Here is a 22,120-nt window from a genome sequence, read left to right on the forward strand (position 1 = left end):
TACTACACTGTTTTGATTACCGTAGCTTTGTAGTAAGTTTTGAAATCAGGAAATTTGAGTCCTCCAAATTTGTTCCCTTGTCCTGGACTCTTTTGGCTATTCATGGTCCCTTTTGATTCCGTATGAAATTTAGAATGTTTTTTTCTCTTCTGCAAAAAATATTGCTGGGATTTTAGTAAGGATTTCATTGAATCTGTAGATCACTTTGAATAGTACTTACATCTTAATAAGTCTTCCAATCCATAAATATGGTATATCTTTCCATTTATTCATATTTTCTTTAAGGATACATGCTATTTCTTCTTTAAAGTTTGGTAGAATTGACCATTGAAGCATTTAGATCCAGGGCTTTTCTTTGTTAGGAGATTTTTGATTACTGGTTCAATCTTCTTACTAGTTATAGCTCTATTCAGATTTTTAATTTCTTCATCATTTATTAATGGTAGGCTTTATGTTTCTAGGAATTTGTACATTTCATCTAGGTTATCCAATTTGTTGATGTACACTAGTTCATAGTACTCTCTTAAATCCTTTTTTATTTCTGTAGAACCACTAGTAATGTCCCCACTTTCATTTTGATTTTAGTGATTTGAATATTTTCTCTATCTTTCTATTTCTTTCTAAATAGTCCATCTATTTAAAGGTTGGCATGGCATGAGGGATCTTGTTTCCCCAACCAGGGATAGAACCCATGCCCCCTGCAGTGGAAGCACGAAGTCTTAACTGCTGGACCTCCAGGGAAATCCCTAAAACTTTGTCCATTTTGTTGATCTTTTTGAAGAATAAACTTTTGGTTTCACTGGGGCTTTTTCTATTATTTATTTTGTTTTTCTCTGCTCTTTTATGATTCCCTTCCTTCTTCTAGCTTTGGGTTTAGTTTTTTCTTCTTTTTCTAGTTCATTAAGCTATAAAATTAGGTTGTTGATCTGAAAGCTTTCTTTTTTTCTTAATGTAACTGCTGATATTTATAAACTTCTCCCCTAGCACTGCTTTCACTGCATCCAATATATTTAGAGGCATGCTGTGTTCTCATTTTCATTTATATCTAAGTATATTTCACTTTCCCTTGTGATTTCTGCCTTGATCCATTAATTTTTAAACAGTGTGTTGTCTCATTTCCACAAATTTGTGAATTTTCCAGTGTTTCTTCTGTTATTGATTTTTAACTTTAACCCATTGTGATCAGAGAAGATATTTTGTATGATATCTACATTTTAAAATCCACTGAAACTTAATTTGTGACCTAACAAATTTACTTTTTTTTCTCTTTGAATAGGCTATACTTTTTAAGCCTTTTTAGTTTTTGTTGAAAATTGTTCATTTAAATGTAGTAGTGTGGTAACTCTGGAAACCAGATTCTCCTCCTTCCTCAGGGTTTTCTGTTTTTTTCTTTTTTATATTTTGTTTTTGATTGCTATAGGCTGTTTCTGTGCTGAAGATCACTGAGGTGTAAGCTTAGGGTTTTTTCGGGTCTTTTTTGATCCTGTGCTTTTCCCTAGGCATGTGTAGTGACTTTCTAATTGCCCTATATATATGCAGTTGATTTTAAATATATCAGTCTTCAATGTTTGGCTCCCGAAAGGAGAAAAAGAATAAAAAGAGGGAGGGGGCAGGGGTGGAAGGTGCTGGCCCTTTAAATATCACTAGAAGTCACTTCGGCCAAAAGGAGAGGACCTTACAACAGTGGGGTAGGTATAACAACAATGACCACCACCTCTTTCTCTGCACCTCTGTGATCAGAAGCAACAATCAGCAAATAGAACACTGATCTCCAAAGGAAGACAGGGTGCTTTTTGTCCACTCTAGCTCCTGCAAGGTTCTCCTGTAACATGTGCACTGCCTCCTTTCCCAGGTTGAGGTGTGAAGGAAGGGTAACTGGTACTGTACTAAGAGTTTAAATTGACTGTTATCTGCAATTTGCTATCCAAACCCTCCCCTTGGAAGTTACAAACCTTCAACAGACTCCAGAGTTTCAAAAGAGTTATATCAGACAGATTCTGCCAGTACAATTGTTGTCTAGTTAGGGAGATAAATTCCTACCTAGACCCATCTTTGAAGAATCCTTCCCCTGTATTTATGACTTAAATGGTAACACAACTTACTTTAGAAATTAATGAAAATATTAAAAAAGAAATTAAAATTCTATGAGTTCTTGTGATAGTTCACTTTATGTGTCACCTTGACTGGGCAAAGGGATTCCCAAATAGGTGGTAGAACATTTTTTCTTGGTGTGTCTGTGAGGATGTTTCTGGAAGAGATTAGCATTTGAGAAAGACTGAGTAAAGAAGCTCACCAATGTAGGTGGGTAGTATCCATTCAAATGAGGGTCTGAATAGAACAAAAAGGCAAGAGAAGAGTGAATTTGCTCTTTTTGCTTGAGTTGGGGCAACTCTTTTCCTACCCTCAGACATCAGTGGTCCTGTGGCACTTTGGACTCAGACTGAATGAAACCCATTAGTTTTCCTGGTTCTCCAGCTTGCAGATGAAAGACTGTGGGCCTTCTTGACTTCCATCACTGTATGAGCCAATTTCTATAATAAATTAACCTCCCTCTCTCTCTTTCTCTCTCCCTCCCCCTCCTTCCCTCCCTCCCTCTCTCTCCTTCTCCCTCTAGATAGCTACATAGATAGATAGATAGACAGATAATAGGTAGATAGATAGGAAGAAAATTGGTCTTGTATCTCTAGAAAACCCTGACAAAGATAATACGATTAGCTTTATCTTTTTATATTAAGCATTTTAAATCAGACTGGATGAATTTTTGTACACCAATTTTAACCCTAATGATAGAAAAGGTTATGCTAGATTCTTTCATATCATTTTACATTTTTTAATGGCTGCAAAATATTTCTTTATGCAACATGCATTGAATTATTAAATTTTTATTTCTGTACTGTTGATGATGACATTTCTTTGCAGTAGCAGAAACAGATTCTGAAACTTCATTAAATGTTGTATATCATCAAGATTTCCACCTTCAGATTGTTACCCAAGATTTTGCAGAAGTAGAATTTCATAGTATTTGTATTTCTTTTGCATAATTTTTGATTGTATATAAGTTTGTATTTTAACTGTCATGTTTAAATTTCTTAAAAGTAATACACATTTTTAATGTAGTATTAATAAACTGGAGGTGGAAGGAGTTCCCTGAACCCCTTTCTCTGTAGGACAGATAGAGTTTTTTTAGAGGTATATATCACAACGTGTATATCTTTTAAATAGAAAAGAACAAAGAAATGTTACATTTATCTACAGATAAATCCAATTCCCTTTTATTGAGGGCCCTAGCTCAACTCCTGGCACAGTGCTAGAAAGCTTTCTTGCTTTTAAGCCTCCTTGCTGGCTGGGAAAAGCACCTGTGGCCCTCAGGTTGGCCCTCTCCCAGCATTTCCCAAAGTGCCACAATTACCACTTTTCAAACACTCATCAGAATTCCCATCAGATTCCCTCAGAATAAGAGATCTCCTCCAAATGTTAGTAAATGAAACCAATTCACATAAAGATTAAAAGATATGCTGTATTTCAAAATATGCTTCAAAGACTCTAACACAAATTTCACTAAAACTGATCCATCAGCAAAAACTTATGATTGTTAAACAAAGCTAAACATATTTGACTGTTTACATTTACTGTAGCGATATTCAGATATTTTACTATGATGAAATATTTCACAAAACCTCGATTGTGATTATTTACACCATATTTTTTCTTTTTTTCTAGTAATGGGGGATGTATTAACATTTTATAAAAATGATGGTGCACTACTCTTGGGGCATATTGTAAACTATAATTTGTATTTATTGAAAGAGGTGTGGTATCTCCTTGAAGACACTCCATATTTAATAACTATACTTGTATAAACCAAATTAAACAATGACTAATGTGAGGGGTCACTATGTTCAAAGGTCATGGTTGAGATATTGCTGTTTCTTATGCTTCCAGAATCTCTGTGGTTGAATTCCTAAGAAGAAATTCCATGGAATTCCATGTGGTCTCTGGTGCCTTTTTTTTTTTTTTTTTGCGGTACGCGGGCCTCTCACTGCTGTGGCCTCCTGTGTTGCGGAGCACAGGCTCCGGATGCGCAGGCTCAGCGGCCATGGCTCACGGGCCTAGCCGCTCCGCGGCATGTGGGATCTTCCCAGACCGGGGCACGAACCCGTGTCCCCGGCATCGGCAGGCGGACTCTCAACCACTGCGCCACCAGGGAAGCCCTCTGGTGCCTTTTTTAAATTCCTGCCTCCGTGGCTTCAACACATTAAAGCCTGGCTGAGAGGCAAGAGGATACTTATGGCTTCTCACCCTCTTCTCTTTTATATAAAATATTTGCTTTAGTTTTTAGAGCAGCATGGTGTTAAAATTTAGATTTTTAAGGAAAGGAAAGTTTTCACTTAAACTTTGAAAGAAATCTAAATGCCCTATTACAATTGAAGAAAGAATTTCACTTTTGTGGTTATGGACATTCAGTGAATAATAGAGTAGTGTGTGTTTATAATTAATAGTTCCTTGTATAATGATGTACCTGATGTTACAAAATATAAAGAATACTGGATAATGACGGGATTTAGCCATTCCTGGGTTTAAGAACTTAATATCATTTCAAATCACCCTGAATATCAATTCTACTCCTAACAAAAATTTCTACCCCAATAAACACATCCAAAAGTTCCGGGTTCTTACTGAGCCAGTAGCCCATCAGTAGGATGCTCTCTCTCTTTCATCCATGATAGTTTTATGACAGAGTCAATGGTAGGCCAACCTCTAAACATTGCTAGTTAATACTCATACACACACACACACACACACAAACACACACAGACACACACACACACACATAGCTGCAGTCCTGTATATAAAATATCACAAGAAAATGACCATTTTCCATATCTCACAAAAAGAAACGGTACCCTAAAACAGCATTAAATAGTTAATTCAGCTTGATAAAATCTTCACAATCTAACTAAACATAAAGTTAACTGATTTCTAGAGTGTTGCATAAAACTGCACTCTTTATGCTCCTACAATATTCTCCATGGCAGTTAGCCAGAGAGAACCTTTGGAAGACTGCAAACTCATCCTGGAGCTATTGAAGTTTATTCTTGCCCATTCTGAAAAACTGGCTGATATTGATGATTGTTATAAAAAGTTTACCCCATGAGCCTCATAGGCTGCCAAGAATGTAATTGAGCTGAAATGGAAGGCTGGTATTAAGCTTGCATCTGGTTCTGAGTCAAGGAGCCCTCACTCTTTGACTAGCATCAAGGGAAGCTTCTTTCATTTGGGGAGAACAATTTGACTATAGTGGAGTTCATTTTGAGAAATTGTCCCAGCTTGTCCAAACTGATGGCAAGTTGGATCGGATTTCAAATAAATAAATAAATACCTGTAGGAGTTGAGGTTACTACCCCTGGCTCAAAAAAATCAGATTAGAAAGTATTTGTTAGGTATCTACAATGCATGAGGCATGATTCCACTCATGATTTTACCAAACATGATGATACAATGTTAATTCTGACCCCCTTTTTCACTAAAAAAATGTAACAAAACACAGTATTCTATAATAATAAAAAAAAATTGTGACACTTTTAGACCATGTTTTCATTTATTATTTTATAATATGATTTTAGTGAAATTCAGCATTTACATACGTTCTTAAAATGGAACCTTACATATATCCTGTTGTCCTGAAAGATACAACTGTCTTCCTGGATGTCGTCTCAATTTTCTCTCATGATCTGCTCAAGAGTGGCAAATGTATGCATTTGGTCATTTATTTTGAATCTCTTGAAATTTCAACTTAACAATGTACTTCAGCAACAAAATTCAACAAATATTCATTAAGTTTGTACTACGTATCAGGAAATACCTATTCTATGTGCTAGAGATACAAAACATCCTCACTCATTAAGGAGTTCAGAGTTCAATGGGGGATACAGGCAAATAAAACTATTTCCATACAAAGAGAAGTACAGTACTGTGATTAAGAGTAAAGACTTGTGTTATCAACTGAGGGTAGAAATTAACCACATGTACTTTAAAACACTAGCCTAAATTGAGATATCCTGTAAGTATAAAATACACACTGCATTTTGAAGACCTCGTATAAAAAGTATAAAATACCTCATTTTTAATACTAATTTTTAATACTGTACTGATTATGCTTGAAATGTTATTTGGGATATATTGTATTAAACAAAATGTATTAACACAATTAATTTCACCAGTTACTTTTTCAATGTATTCTTTAGAAAATTTATGAATTACGTCACATTTGTAACTCAGATTTCTATTGGACAGCGCTGGTTTGTATAGTGATGCTACTAGACCTTTTGTCTTCAAAACTCATTCTGTCACTTACTAGCTGTAAGACCTTAGGCAAGTACTAGTTTGTTTGTTTTTTGCTTCAGTTTCCTCATGTATAAGAAGAGGCTGATAACAATTATAGTTGTTTACTCAATAGGGTTGTTGGAATAGTAAGTGAATCAAAACATCTAAAAGGTGACTATTATTAAATATGTAAGCATTAAGTAGGCACATAGAAAGAGTACCTATCTCAGGCCAGAAGAAGTAAACTCAGAGAACTCCAAAATAATAATAATAATAATAATGGTTTCACTAAACCTTCAAAGAATGTCAGAAAGCTATCCCATTGTAATAGGAGGATAAGAATATTTCCAAGAATAGGGACAATATAAATAAAGTCATAAAATTTGAAAGAACCAAGGTCCATTCCAGGAACTGAAAGTGGTTTTCAATGTGTAGGATTACAAACTTCTTCGAAGCAATGGTGGGAAGAGAGACTGAAGAGGTGAGAAAAGCCAGGTCACTACACTGCCCAATACTATTTTAAAGAATTTATGAAATTAGGAATCCCCTCTATAAAATTAACCATATTGTTTTAGGAGAGTCAAAGGACATACACAAAGAGAAGACATGAAATGGGAATAAGTGATGTCATGAAGGAGATTACTAAGATATTAATAAAAGAATTTCTGAGTAGTAAGGCATATTACTTCCCCATTCTAACCCTTAAGGCAGGATGCTTTTGATAGCTATCCAGTTATCCTTTTCTACTAATTGAGCCTATTAAACCAACAAGCCACTAAAACTTCTACTCATTTAATACACTCACTGTAAGCTAGGTTATGAAAATAAATTTTGGATTTTGTAAATTGGGAATGCCCACCAACAAATATTAATGCTCAGATTCTATTATGGTAATGGATAGACACCAACACTCATAGGTTCTTTATAACTTATAAGGACAAAACAGAGTCAGAGAGATCTACCTCCCAGGTGAAAGAGAAAAAGTTGAAAGCTCTCAGGAAAAGGTTCCTTTTGTATTAGAGATATAGGTAGTGTTAAAAGGTAAACTGAGGCACATAAAACTTTTTCAAAGGTTTATTTATGCAAGCCGATTCAAATTGGACAGCACCAAACCAAAAATGGTTAGGAGCTCCCTGATGACAGAAGCTAGGGAAAAGGTTTTCATAGAGAAGACGCAGAAGAAAAACAAATACGTTATTCGATTGGCTATACTTAAGCAGCTGCCCTATTTGGAAAAGCGGGCTACTTGTGATCGGTTGTTCGTTTGGGGTTATTTTGGATTCTGGTGCATTGATTCTGGCTTAGGTTTTGGCTTGCTTAGTAGGCTGCCGAGGCATCAGAGCCACCTCAGTCTAATAGACTCCTTGTTTAATTAATTTTATTGTAGTTACAATGATATATCATAAGGGCATTAAAATAATAAGAAAGGAGACTCTTCTGGAAGGAATTTTGGTGGATTAAATTTTAAAGATGTTGAATAAGGTAACATTATCAAAAGTGAAATGAACAAATATATGTATATATACTATATACTAAATTTGTGATAGGATAACCTATAACAATTAGCAACCAGCAATAGTATCTGAAATAACTTTTCATTTTGATTGCATCACTTTGTTTTCTCCCTTAGTAAGATTCACTGCTTCGTCCTCAATGTCTTAAACAGCTAGATACAAACAGCAGAGTTATGCCAACATTCTATGACAGTACCAAAGTGCACATTTCCAGTTGATGATATCACAGTAGGTACCCACCCTAGATATCTCTGGGTAGTGTGTTATTAGCATATGTCTCAAAGTCTGCCATGTCCACCTCTTTGTCACACCCCATCACAGTGCTGAATGTGTCACTGGAAGACCAGCAGTTTTGCCCTTATGTAAGGCACACTCTCTCTCTCATGACAGTAGTGTCGTCCTGTACAGTCTCATTAACAGACTATATTTATCACTAGTTCATGGCTCAACATTACAAACTCCTTCCATGTATGTCTTTTCTTTATGTAAAAAAATGGTACTTAGTGTCCTTCAGGTTTAGAAATTAATGACACTATCAATATTAATTTTGAAAAGAATAAAATTTTAGCGAAGACTGAGACGCATCTTCAGATGAGTGAGAACTAAAAAGGACAGAAAAATGTTACAGTAAGTAAATATTACACTAAATCATCTCAAATATTATTTCAGGACTTACGCTCCTAGGGGGCTATATTTTTACTGACCATTTATTAAATTTCAAACCTAACTGAGACTGTTTGGAGAAGAGAGCATGGAAAACCACATTTTGAAAACAACGAGTGATATCAAGAAAGAAGCAGAAATGGCCTCAGTGTTGGGAGAACATATCAGGGAAATGCTCAAGCAAACACTGATGGAACGTGACAGAGCTATTAAAATCCAAATGCACACAAACATTCAAATTGTTTCTCATCTGGGCACAGTTTCTTCTTCTACTCTGAACTGCAATTACAATGAATGGGCTTCAACCCGCTCAACTGGTGCCCAGTGAGAGAGGCATGTTTATGCTCTCAAACATTTGGGCCATCCACTTGCTCATATGCTATGGTTTGATGCCCAGGTTTCTTTCTGTGCCATGAAATCCTGGTCCAGGATGAAACTGGAAAAAGATGGTGCAGTGACAGGATGATAAATGAGGTTCACCACAATGTAAGGTTGGGTTGTCCTCTTGTATTCTTGGCAACAGAAACAGATTTACCAACATGTCTGCCCCAAAACACATTCTTCTATAAAGTTTTAAAATGAAGCAGCTAAGGGAATTGTCTGGCAGTCCAGTGGTTAAGACTCTGGGCTTTCACTGCTGAGGGCACAGGTTCAATCCCTGGTTGGGGAACTAAGATCCTGATAACTGCACAGTGTGGCCGAAAATTTTTTAAATTTAATAAAATAAAATCAAGCAGCTAATAACCACATTATATCAAAGGACTAACAGGAAAATCCTTTCTTTCTGTTTGTGCATAGATACCCAAATTCAAAGTTCTTCTTTAGGATGGGGGACTTGTATAGATAAGCATTCTGTTTGTTTGTGGCAATGCTAAACAAATTCATATTCTGAAAATTCCAAATTAAAGTACACACGAGGGTGCAACAATTCTGCTCAGTGAGGGTTCTTTCCCTTCAAACAAGATTTGTCACATTTTAAAACTGAATTTATCCAATGCATATAAAATGCAATAAAATGTACAGACCTTAACTGATATCTAAAAGGTTAAGAATCTGTCTTTTAAGTAAAACCTAGAGCTAACTTCTCTTTAAAAGTAATTTCAGTGTGATTGTAGAACTTTTGAAAGGGTGTTAATTCTTTGAACAGAGATAAAATTAAAGTCAAAAAGGTTTTAGTCACAGTAGTAGAGAGGCAGCACCTTCTAACTAGCAGACCTTTAAAATTGACTACGGGCTAAAATCACAAAGTACAAAACAGCAACCAGTAAATCCGTCATGTGGTTTCTTCATCTCAGTCAGATACCAAACTGTCATCTAAAATTTAATCAACAATGTCCCTAGATTAAACTGAATTTGAAAATTTACTTTGACCATGGAGTCAAGGTACAAGAGTATGCGTGCAAATTGTGGATGACTGTGGTGGGGCCTTTAAGATGAGAACCATAGGTGATGGTAATCAAAGGTTTTCGCAGTTCTCCAGGGGGAGTAAACCACAGACTAGGAAGGAGTTTGACAGCTATTAAAACCAGGGCTCTGCAGTTGAGAGGTAGCTTTGCTGTTTGGGGAAGGTCTGTTTTCCATGACTGACTGCAGTATGGTTCAAGTCAGAGGGAAAGAAGATCCCTGGAACTCCATCATGAGCGGTGCCTTAACAGGAGCCATACTGACAGCAAGAAACAGACCAGTGGCCATGGTTGGGTCAGCTGCTATGGGTGGCATTCTCTGGGCTTTAATTGAAGGAGCTGGTGTCTCCTTGACAAGATTTGCCTCTGCCCAATTTCCCAATTATCCTCCATTTCCTGAAGACCCCTTGCAGTAGCCCAGTTACCATCCTCACCTTTTGGAGACTATGGACAATATCAATAGAACTTCTTTCCCAGGATTTCTTTAATGAAATGAGGAAAGGATTTCAGACTGTTTTTCAAACTATAGGTGGGACAACTATGGCCAAACAAACTATGAAGAGACATTTAGCATCTTCTTCTATTTAAAGGAACATGGGGGTGGGGGTTCCTAAAAGATAATACATTTATTTATTCATACTTGGATTGCATTTGTGATTAAATGTCTAAAATCTTTCAAAGGAAATACAATAAGTGCTAGGAAGATGAAGGACCAAATGGCAAGCAGCAATGAAGTATGACCATCATTTCCTTGTGGACTTCTCTGCCTGGTTTCGTTCTGTTAGTCAAACAATAAAAAAAACTCCTGGACATTGCTCTTAAAAAAACAAAACAAAACAAAACTTACTTTAGAATAATTTTAATTTGAAAATAGATTTAGTCTTTCTTTACACCCTTCTAATTTAAAACAAAATAAATTTATATTTCTTTTTTCTTTACATAATTTTCTTGATTCTCCTCCTCATTTAAATTCTTCCAACATCCACTGAGCAGAACTGGAACACAGCATTCAGATAAGGCCATGATTCTGCTGTCTCAGTTTATATTTATAATCTATCCTGATTGCTAAGGGTTACAATTTTTGTTTCACAAGGCTCTGCCTGGGTACAAACTGTTCTACATAATGACACTTACTACAGAAGTCAAAAGTAAACACTCAAGTATCATTATTCAATAATCATTTTTAAAATTGCATTAAAAATGTCTTGTGTTCTTCAGTTTGCCACATTAAAATGCAGGCAGTCCAGTTCAATAAATCCCAGAAGAGTAGTGAGTATCAGAATCTAGTCTCGGTAGAGGGACGTGCACTTACTCCCTCTTGCAAGAGCAGCAGAATCACAGTTAACTGCTGAGCAATCATTGACAGGAAGACACTGGACCTCACCAAAAAAGATACCCCACATCCAAAGACAAAGGAGAAGCCACAATGAGACGGGAGGAGGGGCACAATCACAATAAAATCAAATCCCATAACCGCTGGGTGGGTGACTCACAAACTGAAGAACAAGTATACCACAGAAGGCCACCCACTGGAGTGAAGGTTCTGAGCCCTATGTCAGGCTTCCCAACCTGGGGGTCCAGCAACGGGAGAAGGAGTTACCAGAGAATCAGACTTTGAAGGCTAGTGGGATTTGACTGCAGGACTTTGACAGGACAGGAGGAAACAGAGACTCCATGCTTGGAGGGCACACACAAAGTAGTGTGCACATCAGGACCCAGGGGAAGGAGCAGTGACCCCATAGAAGGCTGAACCAGACGTACCTGCTGGTGTTGAAGGGTCTCCTGCAGAAGTGGGGGGCAGCTGTGGCTCACTGTGGGGACAAGGACACTGGCAGCAGAAGTTCTGGGAAGTACTCCTTGGCATGAGCCATCCTGAGTCCACCATTAGCCCCAGCAAAGAGCCTGTAGGCTCCAGTGCTGGGTAGCCTCATGCCAAACAATCAGTAGGGAGGGAACTCAGCCTCACCCAGGAGACAAACACAATAAAGTTTTCTGAGCTCTGCCCACTAGAGCAACACCCAGCTCTACCCACCAGCAGTCCCTCACATCAGGAAACTTGCACAAGCCTCTTAACATAGCCCCATCCACTAGAGAGCAGGCAGTAGAAGAAAGAAGAACTACAATTCTGCAGCCTGTGGAATGAAAACCACATTCACAGAAAGATAGACAAAATGAAAAGTCAGAGGAATATGTACCAGGTGAAAGAGCAAGATAAAACCCCAGAAAAACAACTAAAAGAAGTGGAGATCAGCAACATTCCAGAAAAAGAATTCAGAATAATGATAGTGAAGATGATTCAGGACCTCGGAAAAAGAATGGAGGCAAAGATCGAGAAGATGCAAGATATATTTAACAAAGACCTAGAAGACTTAAAGAACGAATAAACAGAGATGAACAGTCCAATAACTGAAATGAAAAATACACTAGATGGAATCAAAAGCAGAATAACTGAGGCAGAAGAATGGATACATGACCTGGAAGACAGAATGGTGGAAATCACTGCTGTGGAACAGAATAAAGAAAACAGAATGAAAAGAAATGAAGACAGCCTAAGAGACCTCTGGGACAACATTAAATGCAACAACATTCACATTATAGGGGTCCCAGAAGGAGAAGAGAGAGAAAGGACCTGAGAAAATATTTGAACAGATTATAGTTGAAAACTTCTCTAACATGGGAAAGGAAATAGCCACTCAAGTCCAGGAAGCACAGAGAGTCCCAGGCAGGATAAACCCAAGGAGAAACATGCCAAGACACCTAATAAGCAAATTGACAAAAATTAAAGACAAAGAAAAATTATTAAAAGCAACAAGGGAAAAATGACAAATAACATACAAGAGATGTCCCATAAGGTTAGCAGCTAATTTCTCAGCAGAAACTCTACAAGCCAGAAGGGAGTGGCACAATATATTTAAAGTGATGAAAGGGAAGAACCTACAACCAAGATTACTCTAGCCAGCAAGGATCTCATTCAGATTCGATAGAGAAATCAAAAGCTTTACAGAGAAGCGAAAGGTAAGAGAATTCAGTACCACCAAACCAGCTCTACAACAAATGCTAAAAGAACTTCTCTAAGTGAGAAACACAAGAGAAGGAAAAGGCCTACAAAAACAAACCCAAAACAATTAAGAAAATGGTAATAGGAACATACATATCGATAATGACCTTAAATGTGAATGGATTAAATGCTCCAACCAAAAGACACCGGCTCGCTGAATGAATACAAAAACAGAACCTGTATTTATGCGGTCTACAAGAGACCCACTTCAGACCTAGGGACACATGCAGACTGAAAGTGAGGGGATGGAAAAAGATATTCCATGCAAATGAAAATCAAAAGAAAGCTGGAGTAGCAATACTCATACCAGATAAAATAGACTTTGAAATAAAGAATGTTACAAGAGACAAGGATGGACACTACGTAATAATCAAGGGATCAATCCAAAAAGATATAACAATTATAAATATAAATCCACCCAACATTGGAGCACTTCAATGCATAAGGCAAATGCTAACAACTATAAAAGAGGAAATTGACAGTAACACAATAATAGTGGGGGACTTTAACACCTCACTTACACCAACGGACAGATCATCCAGACAGAAAATTAATAAGGAAACAAAAGCTTTAAATGACACAATAGACCAAATAGATTTAATTGATATTTATAGGACATTCCATCCAAAAACAGCAGATTACACTTTCTTCTCAAGTGCACATGAAACATTCTCCAGGACAGATCACACCTTGGGTCACAAATCAAGCCTCGGTAAATTTAAGAAAATTGAAATCATATCAAGCATCTTTTCTGACCACAACACTATGAGATTAGAAATAAATTACAGGGAAAAAAACGTAAAAAACACAAACACATGGTGGATAAACAATGTGCTACAATATAACCAAGAGATCACTGAAGAAATCAAAGAGGAAATCAACAAATACCTAGAGAAAAATGACAACGAAAACATGACGATCCAAAACTTATGGGAGGCAACAAAAGCAGTTCTAAGAGGGCAGTTTATAGCAATACCATCCTACCTCAAGAAACAAGAAAAATCTCAAATAAGCAATCTAACCTTACACTTAAAGGAACTAGAGGAAGACGAACAAACAAAACCCAAAGTTAGTAGAAGGAAAGAAATCATAAAGATCAGAGCAGAAATAAAAGAAACAGAAAGAAAGAACAGCCAAGATCAATAAAACTAAAAGCTGATTCTTTAATAAGATAAACAAAATTGATAAACCTTTAGCCAGACTCATCAAGGAAAAGAGGGAGAGGACTCAAATCAATAAAATTGGAAATGATAAAGGAGAAGTTACTATGGACACTGCACAAATACAAAGCATCATAAGAGAATACTACAAGCAACTCTATGTCAATAAAATGAACAACATGGAAGAAATGGAAAAAGTTTTAGAGAGGTATAACCTTCCAAGACTGAACCAGGAAGAAATAGAAAATATGAATTGACCAATCACAAGTAATGAAACTGTGATTAGAAATCTTCAAACAAAAGTCCAGGACCAGATAGCTTCACAGGTGAATTCTGTCAAGTGTTTAGGGAAGAGCTGACACCCATCCTTCTTCTCAAATTCTTCCAAAAAGTTGCAGAGGAAGGAACACTCCCAAACTCGTTCTATGAGGCCACCATCACCCTGATACCAAAACCAGATGAAGATACCAAAAAAGAGGAAATTACAGACCAATATCACTGATGAATATAGATACAAAAATCCTCAATAAAATACTAGCAAACAGAATCCAACAACACATTAAAAGGATCATACACCATGATCAAGTGGGATTCATCCAAGGGATGCAAGGATTCTTCAATATATGCAAATCCATCAATGCGATACACCATATTAACAAACTGAAAAATAAAAACCATATAATCATCTCAACAGATGCAGAAAAAGCTTTTGACAAAATTCAACACTGATTTATGATAAAAGCTCTCCAGAAAGTGGTCATAGAGGGAACCTACCTCAACATACTAAAGGCCATATACGACAAAACCACAGCAAAACATCATTCTCAATGGTGAAAAACTGAAAGCATTTCTTCTAATATCAGGAACAAGACAAGGATGTCCAATCTCACCACTACTATGCAACATAGTTTTGGAAGTCCTAGCCACAGCAATCAGAGAAGAAAAAGAAATAAAAGGAATACAAATTGGAAAAGAAGAATTACAACTGTCACTGTTCGCAGATGACATAACACTATACATAGATAATCCTAAAGATGCCACCAGAAAACTACTGGAGCTAATCAATGAATTTGGTAAAGTTACAGGATGCAAAATTAATGCACAGAAATCACTTGCATTCCTATACACTAACAATGAAAGATCAGAAGGAGAAATTAAGGAAACAATCTCATTTACCACTGCAACATAAAGAATAATATAGCTAGGAATAAACCTACATAAGGAGGTAAAAGACCTATACTCAGAAAAGTATAAGACACTGATGAAAGAAATCAAAGACGAAAAAACAGAGGGAGAGATATACCATGTTCTTGGATTGGAAAAATCAATATTGTGAAAATGACTATATTACACAAAACAATCTACAGATTCAATGCAATACCTATCAAATCACCAGTGGCATTTTTACAGAACTAGAACAAAAAATCTTAAAATTTGTATGGAGACACAAAAGACCCCAAATAGCCAAAGCAATCTTGAGGGAAAAAAGTGGAGCTGGAGGAATCAGACTCCCTGACTTCAGACTATACTACAAAGGTACAGTAATAAAGATAATATGGTACTGGCACAAAAACAGACATACAGATCAATGACACAAGATAGAAAGCCCAGAGATAAACCCACGCACCTATGGTCAACTAATCTATGACAAAGGAGGCAAGGATATACAATGGAGAAAAGACAGTCTCTTCAATAAGTGGTGCTGGGAAAACTGGACAGCTACATGTAAAAGAATGAAATTAGAACACTCCCTAACACCATACACACAAATAAACTCAAAATGGATTAAAGACCTAAATGTAAGACCAGATGCTATAGAATTCTTAGAGGAAAACATAGGAAGAACATTCTTTGACATAAATCACAGCAAGATTTTTTTAGAACCCACCTCCTAGAGTAATGGAAATAAAAATAAACAAATGGGACAGCACAGCAATGGAAACTATAAACAAGATGAAAAGACAACCCTCAGAATGGGAGAAAATAGTTGCAAACGAATCAACGGACAAAGCATTAATCTCCAAACTATATAAACAGCTCATGCAGCTCAATATTAAAAAAACAAACAACCCAACCCAAAAATGGGCAGAAGACTTAAATTTCTCCAAATAAGACATACAGATGGCCAAGAGGCACATGAAAAGCTGCTCAGCATCACTAATTATTAGAGAAATGAAAATCAAAACTACGATAAGGTATCACCTCTCCTGGTTAGAACGGGCATCATCAGAAAATCCACAAACAACAAATGCTGGAGACGATGTGGAGAAAATGGAACCCTCTTGCACTGTTGGTGGGAATGTAAATTGATACAGCCACTATGGAGAACAGTATGGAGGTTCCTTAAAAAACTAAAAATAGAACTACCATACAACGCAGCAATCCCACTACTGGGCATACACCCTGAGAAAACCATAATTCAAAAAGAGTCATGTACCACAATGTTCATTGCAGCTCTATTTACAATAGCCAGGACATGGAAGCAACCTAAGTGTCCATCAACAGATGAATGGATAAAGAAGATGTGGCATTTATATACAATGCAATATTACTCAGCCATATAAAGGAACGAATATGAGTTATTTGTAGTGAGGTGGATGGACCTAGAGTCTGTCATACAGAGTGAAGGAAGTCAGAAAGAGAAAAACAAATACCATATGCTAACACATATATATGGAATCTAAAAAAAAAAAAAAAAAGGTCATGAAGAACCTAGGGCAAGATAGGAATAAAGATGCAGACCTACTAGAAAATGGACTTGAGGACACGGGGAGGGGGAAGGGTAAGGTGGGACAAAGTGAGAGAGTGGTGGCGTATATATGGACATATATACACTACCAAATGTAAAATAGATAGCTAGTGGGAAGCAGTTGCATAGCACAGGGAGATCAGCTCGGTGCTTTGTGACCAGCTAGAAGGGTTGGATAGGGAGGGTGGGAGGGAGGGAGATGCAAGAGGGAAGAGATATGGGGATATATGTATATGTATTACTGATCCACTTTGTTATAAAGCAGAAACTAACAAACCACTGTAAAGCAATTATACTCCAATAAGAACGTTAAAAAAAAATCACTCTTACATATTTAAAGAGATGGCTGCCAACAGTTTTATGATTTTCTACCTACGTTCTTTCCATTCTAAAAAACTCAGAAACTGATTCTTCAAGTATCTCTTTTGGAGTTCACTGATCTTGAAAGCTTGGTATTGAAACACTTGAAGCATCCTAATTCTTTCAGCCTAAATGAATCACATAAAATACAAATAGCTATCAGTACCTTGCCAAGGTTTGGCATTTACCATGTGTCAGATGCAAAGCTGGGTATAAGAATCTCAAAGATGAATTAGTTACAGATGTTGTCCTCAAAGAAATTACAAGATAGATAGAAATAGGATGCTGTTGGAGGCATAAGAAAGCATTCAATTCTCTCTCAGAGGAATATGAATAATTTCCAAATGTGGTTTATAGTGGAGCTATTACACTTGTCTGGAACTAATCTACCTTGAAGGCCATTCAAGGTAGAGGAAATAGCTTGAAAAACAATATAAAGGAGTTAGACAACTTATCATAGTTTAGAGATCATCTTAGTCAGTTCAAGCTGCTATAACAAATTACCATAGGCTGGGTGGCTTAAACAACAAACATTTATTTCTCACAGTTCTGGAGGTTGGAAGGTCCAAGATCAAGGTACCATCACAACTGGCATCAAGTGAGAGCCCACTTCCTGGTTTGCAGATGACTGTCTTAGTCTCTCCTTACATGGCAAAGAGCAGAGAGATAGAGCAGTTCTCTTGTCTCTTTTTATAAGGGCACTAATCCCATTCATGAGGCCCCACCCTCATGACTTAATTAACTCCCAAATGTCCCACCTTCTAATGCCATCACATTGGAGGGTTAGGATAGGTGAATTCTGGAGGAACACAAACATTCAGTCCATATCAGGGACCAAACTATTAAATATGGTAAGGTTTTGTAATTGTTGAAGTGGTGGGCAGACTCCCTATAATGGGGGACCTTGTATGTCATACCAAGGAATTTGGATTATAATCTAGTAGGCAATGAGAAGTCAGGAAATGAAGATTAAATCAGGAACTGATACAACTGATTTGATATATTCATTATCAACTTACTCCTGCAAGGTATATGGGTTGAAGACAGACAAGATTTTAATGAGAACACATAGAATAAGAAGTAGGCTAGGCAAAAGATGAATGAAGTCTGAATTAAGGTGGAAACAAGAGGATGACTACAAGGGAACGAGATGAGGAAATGGTAAGGAGGTAGAGCTGACTGAAATTGGATGCCATCTGGAGGTAAGGGATCAGGAAAGGGAGTCATGGAGGAGTTCTACATGATTGGCAGGTGATGCCATCATTCTTATAGTTTGGAAAACAGCAGAAAGAGTTAGCGAGGAATAATAGTGAATCAACTTTGAACATGTTGAGTTTGAGGTGTCTCTGTGGATAGCTAAAATCTCAATTCTTTAGTAGAAAAGCAGTAAAGTAAAGCAAGGTGTGAAATTCTCAAAATACTATTCAATTCCTGAAAGATATAAGTGAATAAAATGAAGTAACATGGGGTCTGAGAGGCCAACAGGAAAGGACATTTCTTTACCAAAGAATGCTTTTTGCTTGTGTAGTTGAAAGAAAGGAAGAGGGAGGGAGAGATAAAGGGAAGGAGGGAGTGAGACATCTCAACTACTCCAAGAAGTTCCCTTTTAGTCACTGGGTTGTAAATTTTACTGAAAAACAAAACAAACAAACAAATAATTACTACAATGTTTCAGGGTATTTGGGGTTTTTGAGATGACAAGACATAAGGACACATTCATTTTGTTCACCTTTTCATCCTCCTGATACAGAAGGCAGAGAGGGGCTAATCAATAAAAATTGGTTAAATAATGAAATTTGCATTCATGAGTACATCTCTATTGGATTTGATTTCATATTTCCTTTGGATCTGTAGTCAGAATGTGCTCTACAGTTAATCCCCCATAACTCTGAAATTTAATCTGAAATGGTCACTTCCCTACCTCATTATGTGAGAGGTTCCCACTCTCATGTGGGGTTAATCCCATGTATAAGCAGACTTTGGTTGGGCCAGGGAATATCTCCTGATCAAATCCATGTGACACCACTGCAGTTGCTCACGGTACACAACTCTTTCTTCCCATTCACAAAACCTAGCAGTGGCCAAGTCAAATTTAGGTTCACTGCAACCCTGCAGTGACTTTCTTTTGCTACTTCCCAGGATTCTGAGAGGGTACCATGAAAGAGACCCAGAATCTAACAGTAAGGACACAGGTAACTACCACTTTGTCACAATGATGCAAATTTCCTAGAGAAATGTACAGGCAACTGGCCAAAACCAAGAGCTCGTTAGAGAACTTCAGAAGCCTGAATATACTTGTAAAAAGAAATGATTAAATGTATGTATGTTAAGCATTTTAAAATTCCTGCAAAAAAAAGTACCATCTTAAATCTCGATCTAAATAAGTGTGTTTTCAAACACAAAACCAAGAAGACTGCCTCTTTAGTTATGGAATGTCACCTTGGGAGATATTACTTGAGCTCCAATAGATAAAACTCCTGGTACTGCATTATGTCTCTTCTACTTATGTGCCAAAAGAGAATAATTAATAGGGAGAGAAAGACAGGTTTTATATTTTCAGGTCGTTATGAAAAATGTAATCCATTCCTACAACAGAGTGTGTGATTACTTATGTGGACACCAGGTAGAGTTCATGAGCCTCTGAAACCTATTATATCAGTCACTAGAAAGTCCTTATAAGGCTAAAATTTGAAACTCTTATCACCATTGAATATTCAAATGAATACCGTGGTTACTAATTTTAAAAAGGGAAATTACTGCATTATTGCTATATGCTGAGAAGAAAGAAAAAAAAATTAATGTTATTTTCTATCCTTGAGGACAAATTCCATATTCTATTGTTTTATATCCACATCATCTAGCACAGTGATTTGAACAAAGATGTTCATATATTCAATTAAAATAGGCACACAAGTAATAGATTTGTAGACAGGCTACATATATGTAAAGTAAGCATAGTACAAATACACCTCATCTCTTTTCATTTTAGAAAGTTATTTTTCTTTTTACTAGTCCTCTATATCATAGTTTATTTCAATATGCCTGATAATTCCACAAGTCTCAACATTCTAGAAATGCCCAAAACTGGCATGTAATTAATCACTAGAGAGCTTGATTACACACACACACACACACACACACACACACACACACACACACACTGAAGCCACGATGCTCAATCAATACACTTTGATTGTGGTTTGTCCCTCTGAGGACATCTCAGTTTCCACTCTCCAAGACAAAAGAAAACAAGCCTAAATAAATCATAATGTTGAGGTCTTAAAATTTTATTTTCCTAGGTAGTTTTAAAATTTAGATGTTGAAATTAATGAGAGAGAAGTTAAATATTTAACAACATTATCAATATAGGAATGTAGTCTTAGTGCTGGAATGAACACAACTGCCATGATGACATCCATGGCAAGGCTAAAATTCAGAAAAACATGTGGACTCCTCAGTGAGTCAGTAGGTCCCCACTGGTCATTAAGTTAAAATGCACTATTTTGCCCTAGAAATCACCAAATTTATCAAATCTTCTGATTTAACTATTTAACTAGGGAGGAAAGTGGAGTGACATTAGATACTGATTGAGTTTTCTGATTAACTCATAATCTATTTCAAACATATAAGGTAAGCATTTCTCTAAAATAAATATTAGACTGCAGTTTTGACTGGAGTAAAAGTAAGCATTGATATATTTCTTATGATACTTCAAAATTACCATGTTGAATATTAATTATCATTATATAGGACCATATGTATATTATATTATATAATATATATGTATATACATACAAAATATTGATCAAATCTTGACTTTTACTGAATCCAAAATGTACCAGGTGAAAATAATTAGTTGAATAAAATCTCTTCTCTCATCATATTTTCCTTTTCACCTTCCTTCATTTTAAGTGTTGAGATAGGCATATAAGAAGTGGTTGGAGGTTATATTCAACTATATGAAGCTTTCTACATTTTTTTTTTCAGTCCAAAAAGACAGCCGAGGACATCCCTGGTAACGCAGTGGTTAAGAATCCACCTGCCAATGAAAGGGACACGGGTTCAATCCCTGGTCCGGGAAGATCCCACATGCCACAGAGCAACTAAGCCCGTGTGCCACAACTACTGAGCCTGCGCTCTAGAGCCCACCAGCCACAACTACTGAAGCCAGCGCGCCTAGAGCCCGTGCTCCACAATAAGAGAAGCCACCGCAGTGAGAAGCCCACGCACCGCAAGGAAGACCCAACACAGCCAAAAATAAATAAATAAAGAAAGAAAGAAATTTATTAAAAAAAAAGAAAGACAGTTGAGATGCATTGTTTCAAGCAAAAGAGTTTCTGAACAATTATCTATGAATTTAATACATAAATGGAATCACGGGTTAAATGTTTTTACAATTCTTTAAAATTCCCTTGTTTCTGTCACCCGTAAAATAATCATGTTCCTGAAACTTTCTTCCCATGAACCAATCAACATCATCCTTAGTACGGTAAAGTTAAGAGGATTAGATTACATCTAGAAATGGCTCCCATGGCTCCTCGGGTTGGTAATACCCTCTGAGTGTCTATCTATGTCTCTGTTTCTCTTTCCCTCCCGTTTTCCCTCCCTCTCTCTCTCTCTGTCCCCCTCTCATTTTGGGGGGATATAGTATATATTCTTAAAATATACCTATTATAAGTACAAAATTCAAAGATTTGTAATGAATTTGCAGAGTTGGAGAATAATCACTATAATTCAGTTTTAGATCATTTCCATCATCCCCTAAAAATTCTCTGGAGCCCATTTGGTGTAATCTCACCCCATCCTCAGCACCACATAATCTTCAGTTTGTATCTATAAATTTCTCTGTTCTGGACATTTCATATAAGTGGACTCATACAATAATGTTT

At 36.7% G+C, this 22,120-nt stretch overlaps 2 protein-coding genes across 6 annotated transcripts in view; one reads left to right on the top strand and one right to left on the bottom strand.

Moving 5' to 3' along the window:
- Positions 1–22,120, bottom strand: part of DPP10 (dipeptidyl peptidase like 10) — a gene marked incomplete at both ends in the record, with an annotated part of 1,304,794 nt that overhangs the window by 374,102 nt on the left and 908,572 nt on the right. The gene's annotated exons all lie outside the window — the stretch shown is intronic.
- On the top strand, positions 10,096–10,320 carry LOC309962993 (mitochondrial import inner membrane translocase subunit Tim17-A-like; the record flags this gene model as incomplete). The annotated part of the gene is made up of 1 exon (XM_082841084.1): positions 10,096–10,320. The coding sequence occupies one exon, from the start codon at positions 10,096–10,098 to the stop codon at positions 10,318–10,320; it is 225 nt and encodes a 74-aa protein (XP_082697210.1).

This window comes from Leucopleurus acutus, assembly GCF_964270905.1.
Source record: "Leucopleurus acutus genome assembly, chromosome: 6".
In the NCBI taxonomy this organism is placed as follows: domain Eukaryota; kingdom Metazoa; phylum Chordata; class Mammalia; order Artiodactyla; family Delphinidae; genus Leucopleurus; species Leucopleurus acutus.